Raw genomic sequence first — 12,417 nt, forward strand, 5'->3', positions numbered from 1 at the left:
CACCCCTTCCCCCAATAGTTCATGGGAGGCGTGGGAGTCCGAGTCGCAGGCAGACGGAGCACCAAATGTCACCCCCGCTTAGGGATGACACCCGGAGTGGTGCACTCCCCCTGCACCCACCTTCCTCCACCAGTGCTGTGTGTGCCATGTGGTGTGCTCTTGAAGCTAGCCTGTTGCCTCAAATCCAGCAGAAGATACTGCCTCATTTACAGTGTCAACATAAGATTCAATGGCCAGTACAGTGGTACCTCGGGTTACAGACGCTTCAGATTACATACGCTTCAGGTTACAGACTCCACTAACCCAGAAATAGTACCTCGGGTTAAGAACTTTGCTTCAGGATGAGAACAGAAATCGTGCTCCGGCGTCAAGGCAGCAGCAGGAGGCCCCATTAGCTAAAGTGGTGCTTCAGGTTAAGAACAGTTTCAGGTTAAGAACGGACCTCCGGAACAAATTATGTTCTTAACCCAAGATACCACTGTACAGCCATTTTGTATGGGAGTGGAGAATGGCACTGTCTTATCCCTTGCTCCAGGAAGCAAGATGTTTTGAGCTGTGCCTGGACCTCAATTATGCCACAATCACACCTTGTATTTAAAGTACAGTGGTACCTCGGGTTATGAACTTAATTCATTCTGGAGGTCTGTTCTTAGCCTGAAACTGTTCTTAACCTGAAGCACCACTTTAGCTAATGGGGCGTCCCGTCGCTGCCATGCCACCACCATGCAATTTCTTTTTATATATATATATATATATATATATATATATATATATATATATATATATAAATAATTTTTATTATTTTCCAACACAAATATACAATTCTGTCAAATTTTCACAAATTTTCACAAAATTAATTCTTTTTAGACTTCCTTCGGCTTCTCTGACATCATCCATAATTACTTCTCAGTTTACGCATTCCTCTGTTTATATTGCCATTAAACTTCCCTTCCACTCCTATTTCTTTTTAACAATATATCTCTGCTTTCACAGTGCTTCTTGAAATCCCACCAGTGTTGTTTGCACATCACATGTTCTTCTCAGATATTCAACAAATTTCCCCCAGTCCTCGATGAACTTTTGGTCTTGAAGATATCTAATTTTCCCGGTTAATCTATCTAATTCTGCGTAGTCAGTCAGCTTCATGCAATTTCTGTTCTCATCCGGAAGCAAAGTTCTTAACCCAAGGTACTACTTCCGGGTTAGCGGAGTCTGTAACCTGAAGCGTCTGTAACCTAAAGTGTCTGTAACCCGAGGTACCACTGTACATGGCTTTCCCCCGATAATTCTGGGAACTGTAGTTTACCCTTCAAAGAGCTACAGTTCTCAGCACCTTTAGCAAACTACAGTTGCCAGGATTATTTGAGGGAAGTAATTTGCTTTAAGGGACGTGGGTGGCGCTGTGGGTTAAACCACAGAGCCTAGGGCTTGCCAATCAGAAGGTCGGTGGTTCAAATCCCCACAACTGGGCCACATGACCCAGAAGCTGTACGCCGGCTCCCTCGGCCAATAAAGCGAGATGAGCGCCGCAACCCCAGAGTCGGCCACGACTGGACCTAATGGTCAGGGGTCCCTTTACCTTTACTTTAATGTGCTTTAAATGTAGTGTGGATGCGACCATAAGCTGCTATCAGCTCTGGGCTCCTAGAGACTGGTATTCTATTATGATTGTATTCTGCAGCATGTTCTTCAACCAAAATAAACCAGAAACATTTGTGAAATAAAAAGTGATGGGATCTTTTCAGCAGGAAGTTACAGAATAAGCATTGACTGGAAATGACCACCTCAAAACTTTTGCAGGCACAAACAGTATTGAAAGTATAATCACATGTGATCACCCCAGCAGCATCAAAGTACAAATCATTATGAATATTCAATAAATAGGATGTTTGGAGACCTGTTACTTCTGCTCCTTGATAGGTGCTCATGAAGTTTCTCCTGCGCCAGCCAGTTCAGTTGGCTTAAGAACATAAGAAGAGCCTGCTGGATCAGGCCAGCCGCCCATCTTAGTCCAGCATCCCATTCTCACAGAGGCCCACCAGATGCCTGGGCTTGCCCACTCTAAGGCTTCATTTCTTAGATAAGATCCATCAGGGTCCAGCCACGCCCAGCAAATTCCAAAAACATGGAATGGAAACTGCAGCTTTGGAGAGGCCTCTTCCACTCACGTCCTGCTTACAGGTTTCCTCCTGGGGCATTTGATGGCCACTGTGAGGACAGAAGGCTGGACTAGATGGGTCTTTGGTCTGATCCAGCAGAGCTCTTCTGATCTTCCTGCAGACACTCTGCATGTGCTTGGGAGCTCTTTCCGCAGTTACAACTTCGCCTCCTCAAAGTTCAGCCACAGTACTGAAAACAGATTAAGAGACCAAAACCCAGCAAGCCAAATTAAATCATTGTCTTCTTCTTTTTCCTCCCCCAGCCTGTAATTACAGCCAATAAATGTCAAGCATTTCGAACACTGGTTCTTAATGCTTGGCAACAAAGACACAGGCCTGGTGTTCAATAAATTCTCTTTTTTAAAAAAGGAAGGAAAAAAATCTGCCCTTAATGCTCCTCTCCATCCATTATTCAGCAGCCCCTAGCTGATAATGAGATCTAAAACCGACCTTTAGGTTTTTCTGAGTTCTACCTTTGATCCTTGGGTGATCATTATCTTTGTGCCTTAAGTTATGCAAGGCAGCACTCTCGCCCTCAGTACCATTTTGCTGAGGCTGTACCATTTATGTGTTACAGGAAGGCAAGCAGAGTCAAAGCTGACCCAGGACATCCTGGTGCCCAGAGCTAGGAAATCTGAATAGTTTCGTTCCTCACTTCACGCAAATTAACATGGGATGAAATCCATGGGGAAGTTCTCTTGCAACACACACACACACAATTGAAATGAACAGGAGCTGCACAAGAGCACTCCCATTCTTTTTGAAATCCTTCACAGATTGTGTTCCCTTGATCAGGATCAGTCCCTCTGCCATTCAGGCATCTTAAATAGGAGCCCAAATTTTTGTCAACTTGCCTTCATGCAGCCGAGTTTCTGGCAGATTGATGAATGGTGCGAAAAACAAATGAACGGCTGGGCATGTCCTATGGCAAGCTTGTCAGAAGCCGTGTGCCCGCTGCCCTGTGGCAAGTAAGGTTTGCCTCCAGTTGGAGAAAGTTTTTTGTGAACTGGATGGCTTTTCCCCTTTTTATTTCAGGCAATTCAGTACCTCTGAGAGAACTAGCTTAAGCACATGTGTAGACAGGCAGGTTAGTAATTCTTTTTCCATGGGCTCATAGCTTTTATAGATTGATTTGCAAGACTGTTGCATTACTTAATGAGGTATTAATAGCGCTCCTTGAAAGTAGTGCATAAAACAGGCATAGGCAAACTCGGCCCTCCAGATATTTTGGGACTACAATTCCCATCACCCCTGACTACTGGTCCTGTTAGCTAGGGATCATGGGAGTTGTAGGCCAAAAACATCTGGAGGGCCAAGTTTGCCTATGCCTGGTATAAAGCAGTAACTTCATAAACATGCCTCTATTTACCAGCTCCATCAAGAAAAATAGTTCATTATTATTAGCCTTCTAATTTCACAACAGGAAAAGTGAAGCAAAGCAAAGAATGTCACACACACACACACACACACACACACACACACACACACGTATCAGTTTCATAGATGTATGAATACTTCCTTGTCACTCATAATAAAGTTGTCCTGCAGACACAACATCTGAACTCAGGAGCACAGGAAGCTGCTTATAATGAGACAGACCCCGGTCCATCTAGCTCAGTATTGACTACACGGACTGGCAGCAGCAGCCCAGGGTTTCAGACAGCGGGTATTCCCAGCCCTAGCTGCTTTATCCCTGAGCTGCAGCAATTCCCCTCAATGTCTTTATTGAACTAGCAAAGGGCTTGACAGTAGGATGGACTAAGTTTTTCCATAAAAATGGAATTGTTTATGGTGACCTCAGTGCTTTAAGTATTTATTTATGTGAAATGATATGGCCAGACCTAAGACAGCTTAACAGGAACACAAGAAGCTGTCTTCTACCATGACTGACAGAGGTTCTCCAGGATTTGAGGCAGGAGACCTTCTCAGCTCTACTTGGACATGATGCCAGGGATTCAGCCTGGAGCCTTCTGCTTGGAAAGCAGATGCTCTGCCATGGAGCTACAGCCCTTTCCCACATCCAGCATGGGCTGAAGTGCCCACAAAGAGGTGGAAATACAAATAAGCAGATAGAAAACCAGAACTGGGCTGGTTTCACACAACTATATTCTACACTGTAAGGTTAACATGAATTGGCTTTCCCATGAGCTTTGAAGCATTGATTTAATTATATAAAGCACCACTGGTATATGGTACTTTACAGAGTACAAAAGGATAAGACCCTGCCCTGATACATAAGGATACCCTGATACATAAGGAAACTGAAAAAGGGAAGCAGGAGTGAACAGAGAAGCCATCTGCCGTTGTTTCAGGCACAGGTGCTTAGGCTTGGCCAAGGGCTGATCTTGCAAAATCAGTCAGTGTGTCCAAACTCAACAAAACCTAGTTCCATTTTATTCATTCATCTCACTTTTCTTTACAGTAGCTCTACATGGGTACCTGAGGCAGATCTCTCATCAAAGCACTGACATAGACTTTCTTTGCCTCAGCAAAATGACTGCACCAGGTACACCCCTGTTCTGCTGCTGTTTTCTTTTTTAAATACAAGTTTGTCCAGGGCAGGACAAGTTTTGTATCTGCACTTGAACTGAAGTATTAAGACGACTGGTTAAGCATGTCAAAAATATACTGGGGAAAGATCACTGTGTCTGTTATATACCCTACTTCCCTCCCAAGCATAGTCCTCCCTTTCATTTTACCTTGTCAGCAACAGTATGAGGTAGGTTAGGCTGAGAGATAGTGACTGGCTGAAGGTACCCAGTGAGTGGGGATTTGAACCTGGTTCTTCCCAGTCCTAGCTGAACACCAACCATACTTTGAAAACTCATGGCAAGAATCCCCGGAACTGTAAGTTTGTTAAGGGTGTCGGGAATTGTAAATCTGTAAGGGGTAAACTACAGATCCTGATATGCTTTGGGGGAAATCTGTTTGAAATTTTTGGTGTGTATATCGCTTTTCAGTGAGTGAGAGGCAGGTAAGATAATGTCTGTATGCCCTGGTCTTTACGTTAGCATGCACAAAACACTAATGCTTTTGTATAATGTGTTAGACCTCAACCAGGCAGGATGGTTAAATGACACTAGTGGGAAAAGCACCTACCTAACTTACCTCCCAGTACCACTCAATGCATGTTCCCATAAAGGAGACAATACAGTTAGCCGAAAGAGCCAGCAACGCTTTATCTTTAATGAAGGCCCTGATGACTTTAGTCAAGGTCAGACAGAGTTAAAATCAGGACCACAACACAAACTATTAGGTACATCAGTAATAACAGTAGGGGAAGCTATCCTATGCCCAGACTACCTCCCTGCCAAGGGGAGCAAACGAAGCTGCCTTATACTGAGCCAGGCCATCTAACTCAAAGTTTTCTACAATGATTGACAGTGCAAAAAAAGGTTTTCCTCATAACGTGCTACTTGGAGATCTCAAGAGTCTGAACCCAGGACTCCAGGATCCAAAACGCACGCTCTACCACTGAACTATGGCCCTCCCCCTTCTGTCCGTATATCATTTGTTTGAAAGGTTTGTGAAATACAAATATGAATTCCACACCCCCCCCCGTTTTAAACCAATCATTTACCCTCCACTTATTTTAATAGACAGTGTTGTGCCTTTTGAACATAAGAAGATGCCTTTTACTTAGTCAGACCATTGGCCTATCTGGCCTAATATTGCTTACACTGACTGGCAGCTGCTCTCCAGGATTTCAGATAGGAATCTTTCCCAGCTGCACCTGAAGATACCATTATGGGGGCAAAAGGGCCATAGGTTGGTAGAAGAGCATCTGCTTTACATGCAAAACGGTCCCAGGTGGAATCCCTTGCAACTCCAGGTACAGCTGGTAAAACCCCCAGTCTGAAACCATGGAGAGCCACTGTCCATGCTGACAATATTGAGCTAGATAAGCCAATGGCCTGACTCAGTACAGGACAGTTCCCTACTGAACCTGGGACTTTCAGCAGGCAAAGCAAGTGATGTATCACTCACTCATGGTCCCTTCTGAAAGAATGGGTTGTATCCGACTACTGAAAATAGACCCACTGAAATTGATAAACTTAAGTTAGTCATGTCTTTTCATTTAAATGGGTCTACTCTAACCAATGTTGTACACAACCCATTCATTTCAATTACTTTTTTAAATACAACCCAATATCTTGACTCACCCTACCCTCTTCATACAGCTGTGTGTATGATCTTGAGGATCCTTAAGACACATTAGTTTCACTTTGACAGCTCTTGCTATGAGAAAATATAAATACTTCTACTCACATGAGTGCAAAATTTCTGGGGCGGGTTCCCGCAGGTGATTCCTGATGGCTCCACTCGTACTGTTGCGTATTCCTTCATGGGCACGGCCCTGGGTTGGCAAGCGTAAAATTCCCACATTGGCCCATTGTCTGTGGTCACCCAGGATTTGCAGATGTCATACTGTCCCATGACCAGTGGGAGGCAGTGCAATAAGAAAGCAGCGTGGTGCAGCATGGCAGCTGTGACTAAGCGCAAGGATCCTGGGCAAAGGAGATGCCTAAAGTTTTGAGCAAGGCAGATCCTGGCAAGGGGAGGCTTTCGGGATCAGCATGGAAACTCCACATCTAATACAAACAGCAAACACTTAGGAGGTCCAGGTGATGACGCTTGAAATGCGTGTTTAGGCAAGAAGAAAGTCTCTGTTACAGCCAACACATTTCTAGATGAACTTGTTCAGAGAATTTGGGCAAACCTTTCCAGGCCTGCTGATCAGTCATCAAAAGTCTTCCTTAACTTCAGTGTGTGTGTGTGTGTGTGTGTGTGTGCATAAATGATCATCCAAATCAGTGTGAAAATATCTAGAGGTGACTCTCCTCAATCAATCGATAGAACTATCGAGTTCTGATTCTATGACGAAATTTGATCAGTGGAGGGGGGGGAGTAGAAGGAGGCAATGCGGTTGGGGCTAGATCAAGTTTTCTTCAATCTTATTTCCTCATCTGCTACAACATGAAGCTTTCTAAAGTGCTTTGAAGCTGCAATATGCTTTGTTTTATTTTAAGGGAAAAAATATTTTATGTAAAAAAATAATGTAGCATGATATGGAACTTGGAAAGGGCATTAATCAAATCTTTGGGAGTACAATTTCCTTGAAAGTAAGTGTGTGGCTCAAGAGAAATTTGACTTGGCAAATTTGTCCACTGTTTACGGAGCTGTGGCCTATCTATTTTTAAAAACAAAAAACAAAAATTGGATATATCTGTGGGTGTTTTCTGGTGTGCTTTTGTCTTCTTTCAAGAGAAGGGAGGCACTCATAGAAAACTACTGCTGGCTTCCACCAACTTTATCGCAAAGTATCCAAAGCTTCCGGCTACAGACTGAGGATCCTCCTGAGTTTTTCTTGCTTCTCCTTGACGACATAAGGAGGAAGCAGCTAACTCCTTCACGAAAACTGCCTGAAACCACAACAAAAATTGAAAAAGTCAAACCTGCAAAAGAGAGTTCCCCACAGAATGTTTTAAGGGAGAGCGTAACTCTCAAGGTTGTTAACATTATATGTGGGTTATGCAAAGGCTTTTCTCAGAATTGTCACATCTCTGTTACCATAAACAGACAGATGGAAAAATTACAGCCCCTAAAGAAAAAGAAGAATGGACCATGAACAGGCAAGACAAGGCATGGAGGCCAGACAGGAAAATGGGTAAGTCTTAAAGAGCCAAGCTAAATAAATAACATAACCAGACAAACAGAGGCACAGTCCAGCCTCCATGCAGAGGATTTATTTGAACAATGAAATTTAATAAAAAACAATTTGAAGGACTAATCATATTTAAGGCTCTCCTAATACACAAAGAGCAGTGACCTCTCCCGTTGTTCACTGGACTTTAATTCAACATCTCTGCAGTCTTGCCCACTCCCATTCCAATAGAGCCATTATAAAAATATGAAAAATAACAACCCAAAAACCCTCAATCATAAATCAAAATGACTAAGAACAAAACACACATATGAACACTCACATTGCAAAGCCAAAACTGCTCCCACACAAACACACACACAGAGACACAAAATCCCATTGCAGATTCTACAAAGTACGGTGGCATTTGAAGAAAACCTTGATTGCAGACTAAATTTCCCATCCCTTCTACAACTTCTCAACCCTATGAAAAGACCACTTGAATAAGATATACAGAGTATTTATTTATTGGTTAGTCTACATTTTTCTATGCAAAATCTTCAGTTACATCTCCATGCACATCAAGGGAGGGGGGGGGAGAAGGAGAGGGGAAATGGCACACCTATTCAGTAAGCATGCTTTTTCTCCCCTTTAAAAAATAATAATAAAAGGCTGAAAGCTAACCTGATCAAGATAGTCAGATAAAAAAGCAAGACCCGTCTTCTCTGCTTTGCCCTCTAGCTGTTTAGAGGCACCTTTCTGAACTGCGTTGGCCCAGAATAAACTCCCAAAGAAAGATAGTCTGGTTGCTATTTTTAAAGTCATGAGTAAATTGGGGGTGGGGAGGAAATAATGAAGCAAAGTGAGACAGAAATTGCTCTACAAGCCTTGCTGACATCATGTCTGCCTTTTCAGTGATTTTTTAAAAATGCAACAATTTCCTTATCACATCAGATTTGTCATGAGCTCTTGTGATAACATAAGAGGCGTAATAGTTTTGTCATCCCAAACCCACATTTAGTTTTGGATTGGGCCTGGGGATGGTGGCAGAGAGTTGTAAATGGGGAAAACATGCTGACAAACTGACAAATCTATTTTCAGAAATGTAGAAATATCAAAATTTTACACTGGAGCAGGTTGACAGGAAAGGAAAGGAAAGCAGGAAAGGCATCTATAATATCAGTTGCTATGTTGCTACATTTGTTAAATGCTACACATTCCCAGCAGACAATAAAAAACTGATTTGGTGTGTATTCGTGGAAAGCCAAAGAGGCAAGCTGTCTCATTATTAAATTTCGCATTTCAATATCACAGGTGTTTTGTGGAAAGAGCTTGCCAGCATTGCCTTCAAAGAATATGGTGTAAGTATTGGGTCATTTTTTTTTTAAAAAAAAGGGAAAGGTCTGGAACTAATAGCTTGGCTAAGGCTGGGTTTCAGTTCCTACTGCAAAAATATAAATCTTCACCTGATATTTATTAAGAAACTGCACTTCCCAGGAAGAGCAGAATCAATGCCTTTATTTTCTTTTAAGAGTACAAGGCAGTCACAGGGGACTGATAGCCAGCCCCACAAAATTAGATTTTATCTGGGTATCTGGACTTCCTTCTTTTTTCTTTTATTGGATTAACATGCTTCTGAAATAAAGAGGCAACCCAGAGTTACAATGCCCTGCTGGGGAATTAAGTGCAGAAAGTAAACTTGATTGTTCCACCAGGCAATTAAATGTAGTCTTTCCCAGAAGTGGTACTTTTAAAAGAAAGGGGGAAAGCCTGAGTATGAAGCAGATTGTAGAAGAATCTGTTTGGGGGAGAGGTTTGGCAGGAGTTGGGTACTTATTTTGGGGCGTACCCCTATCCTCTTCAAACAGATTGTGTTGTTTTAATCGTCTTTTTTTAAAAAAGTTAGAAAATAAGTCTGAAATGTGCTACACAGAAGAGATATAGACACAGTAATAAAATGTTTAACAGCTCAGAGAAGGAATTATGTTCCCAGGAGAAGCAACAAAACTTTCATTCATAAGTAGCTGCCATCCTCAATATATTTCTAGTCCCAGAGTGTTCCATGTTCCCTTCCGTAAATCCAGTTCCCTTTCCAAACTGATGTTTTACATGCAGATATTTCAAGGACTCAGGTTAGAAAACAGGAAATAAGATGTCATACAATTGCCCCTTGCTTTGCACGAACTTATTTTGGGGGTCTTAAAATCAATTGGGGATGACATCACTCTCTGGCAGAAGATGGAGAGATCTGCAAGTAACTTCACTTGTGTATGAGAAGGCTCTGACAAGGAGCCTGAAAAAAGTTAAGCATTGTGGGAGGGAGCATATTGTGGAGAGACAAATTAAGTTCTTTGCAAATTAAAAGCCAAGTGGCAAAACACTTTACAGACCATGTCTTTAAAACTTGCACCCGGAGGTGAAGCAGCAGACACAGCAAACTGTAGGGAGTGGATGGATTTCAGAAAGTTATGCCCAATCAATCAATATTAATATGAGGGGTTTTTTTAAAGTCCATGCGTATCTCGTTCCCGGTCCTTATAATTTTGTAAATAATTTTAGCATATGCATGGAGCAAAGCACACTTTAGTCACAGAGAAATATTGGGCAGGGGGAGTGAGAAAGAGGGGTGGGATGTGCAGGATGTTATCAGGAGGGTGAATCCTAATTTATTTACTGTTAGGAGAAGGAGAAGGAGAAGAAAAAGTTGAATCCAGTGAAGTTCTACCCAGTATAGAGCCACTGAAATTTATGACAACCTTAGTAAATTGTGCCCATCAATTTAAGTGGGTTTCTGCTGAGTAGGATTAACACTGGATACGACCTAATAATAACAATAGATTAAATGTGAACCGCTGGGTAGTCTAGTCAAAATGCAGATGAAAAGGCCGGCTGAGAAGAGAAAGTCAGAAGGTGGGGAGGGGGAGAGACCTGTAACTAAACACCATACAGATTGCTTTGACTCCTGAGTGCCTTTTGCTCAGAGGCAAAAGAAAAGTAGCCCTAGATGAAGAAGTCAGCCGCGAGAACCGGGAAGGGCTAATAATAAGAGGGTGCTTTCAGAAGAAAATAGTGAGAGCCATAAAAGCAAATAAATAAATAAAATACAATACAATACAAAGCCTGCCGCATCTCCACCCGGAGGAGCCGCTTGTTAGGTAACTTTTCCTCCCTCTGCTAAACAGCGGCGGCGGCGCTTGGGAATTTCCCTGCTCGCCTGCCCGGGAGTGCTAAAGAACAGCTCCTTTGCTGGCGGCGGCGGCGGCGCCTCCCGTCCCACCCCGGGTCCCCTCACGCCCTGCTGGGGCTGGGGCTCTGCATGGCTTACCGGCATCCGCAGCTCCTGTAATCCGGCGCAGTGACGGAGCAGAGAGAAAGGAGAGAGAGAGAGAGAGAGAGAGCCCCAGATCGAGGCGGCGCGCAGGGCGGAGGGATGGATGGCTTCCCTGAACACAAGGCGAGCCCTAGCCTCGCTCGCTGCCTCCGGGGTGCCCTCGGGAGCCCAGCGCGTCCCGCCCGCGATCTGGACGCCGTTGGGGGATCCTCGCCCCCCTGCAATACACAAAGTTGTGTACGAAGCGAACTGCCCGGCCAAGGGGAGTCGGGGTGGGAAGGAGGCGAGAGAAGTCCCTTTCCTCCCTTTCCTCTCTCCTCCTCTCTCTTCTTCTCCTTCCTCTCGCTTTTTAAAATCTCCGCTTCCTTCCTTTGGGCTTCCAAAGCGAGGTCTGGGTACGATGGCAGCGCCCGGGAGGGTGGATGGAGAGAGGAGCCAAGTTCAACTTTTTCCTTTCGGAAAGAAAACGCCCCACCAGAGGATCCCGCTCTCCTTCATCCCCTTCGCTCCCCACCCGACGCTCCCCCTCCCTCCCCTCCCGGGTCGGTCTGGGGAGGGTTTTACACACACACACACACACAGCGCAGATAAGAAGCCTTGGCTATCCTTTGCTCAGCCTCTCTGCGGGCAGGACGGCTCCGATCCCCCTCGCTGGCACTCAAGGGCGGGTAGATGATGGATGCAAAGAGAGGGATGGATAGATAGCTGGCATCTCTCTCTCTCTCTCTCTCTCTCTCTCCAAGTTCAGGCACGGAGCCTCAAATCCTTTTGGCCATCACTTTCAATCACCAGCAGAGCTTTTATCCCCGCGCCTGATTCAGGCTGCGTAACTTCCTCTGTGTTGCCTTCACACACCACGCACCATCCCACCCGGCCGGGCGCTCTTAAAGGTGCAGCCGGGAAGGAAACGCAGCCATGGCAGGGCAAAGGGGGGGGAGGGGCCACGGTGCGAGAGAGGGGAGAGAGCGCTTGTAAGAAAGAAACAACAAAAAAAGGAAAATAGAAGTAAATCCCAAAGGGGGAGAAAAAACGTAAAAGCAGGACAAGCCGCGTCTGGTTTTTTCCTTGTTGAAGAAGCTCTTCAGCCCATGCACCTTCATTTGGCCAGAACAGCCCATTCCCCGCACAGGACCCCCGCCTGCTGCCGCAGGTTAGAGAGCTGTAGGTCCCTTTGAGGACATCAAGAGGATGCTCTCCTGTGGCCCCTCCAGATTTTGTTGGACTCTAACACTCCCATTAGCCTGGGCCAGTATGACCAATGGTTAGGGATTGTGGAAGTTGAC

At 44.4% G+C, this 12,417-nt stretch overlaps 1 protein-coding gene across 11 annotated transcripts in view; it reads right to left on the bottom strand.

Annotated features, from left to right (window-relative positions):
* NTNG2 (netrin G2) overlaps positions 1 to 12,013 on the bottom strand; it is a 125,196-nt gene extending 113,183 nt beyond the window's left edge. For 3 of the 11 annotated variants that reach the window (XM_083596875.1, XM_083596876.1, XM_083596871.1), the window contains exons 1-2: positions 11,129 to 12,009; positions 6,429 to 7,582 (exon numbers count right to left, since the gene is read on the bottom strand). In XM_083596875.1, coding sequence (XP_083453001.1) covers positions 6,429 to 6,641 — 213 coding nt within the window. In that variant the 5' untranslated portion in view covers positions 6,642 to 7,582; positions 11,129 to 12,009. Of the gene's footprint in view, positions 1 to 6,428; positions 7,583 to 8,487; positions 8,600 to 11,128 lie in introns of those variants that run through there. The other 8 variants (XM_083596873.1, XM_083596877.1, XM_083596879.1 and 5 more) reach the window with 8 other exon arrangements.
* Between the last annotated feature and the right edge of the window lie 404 nt (positions 12,014 to 12,417).

The sequence above is a fragment of the Podarcis filfolensis genome (assembly GCF_964270895.1).
Source record: "Podarcis filfolensis genome assembly, chromosome: Z".
NCBI lineage: Eukaryota > Metazoa > Chordata > Lepidosauria > Squamata > Lacertidae > Podarcis > Podarcis filfolensis.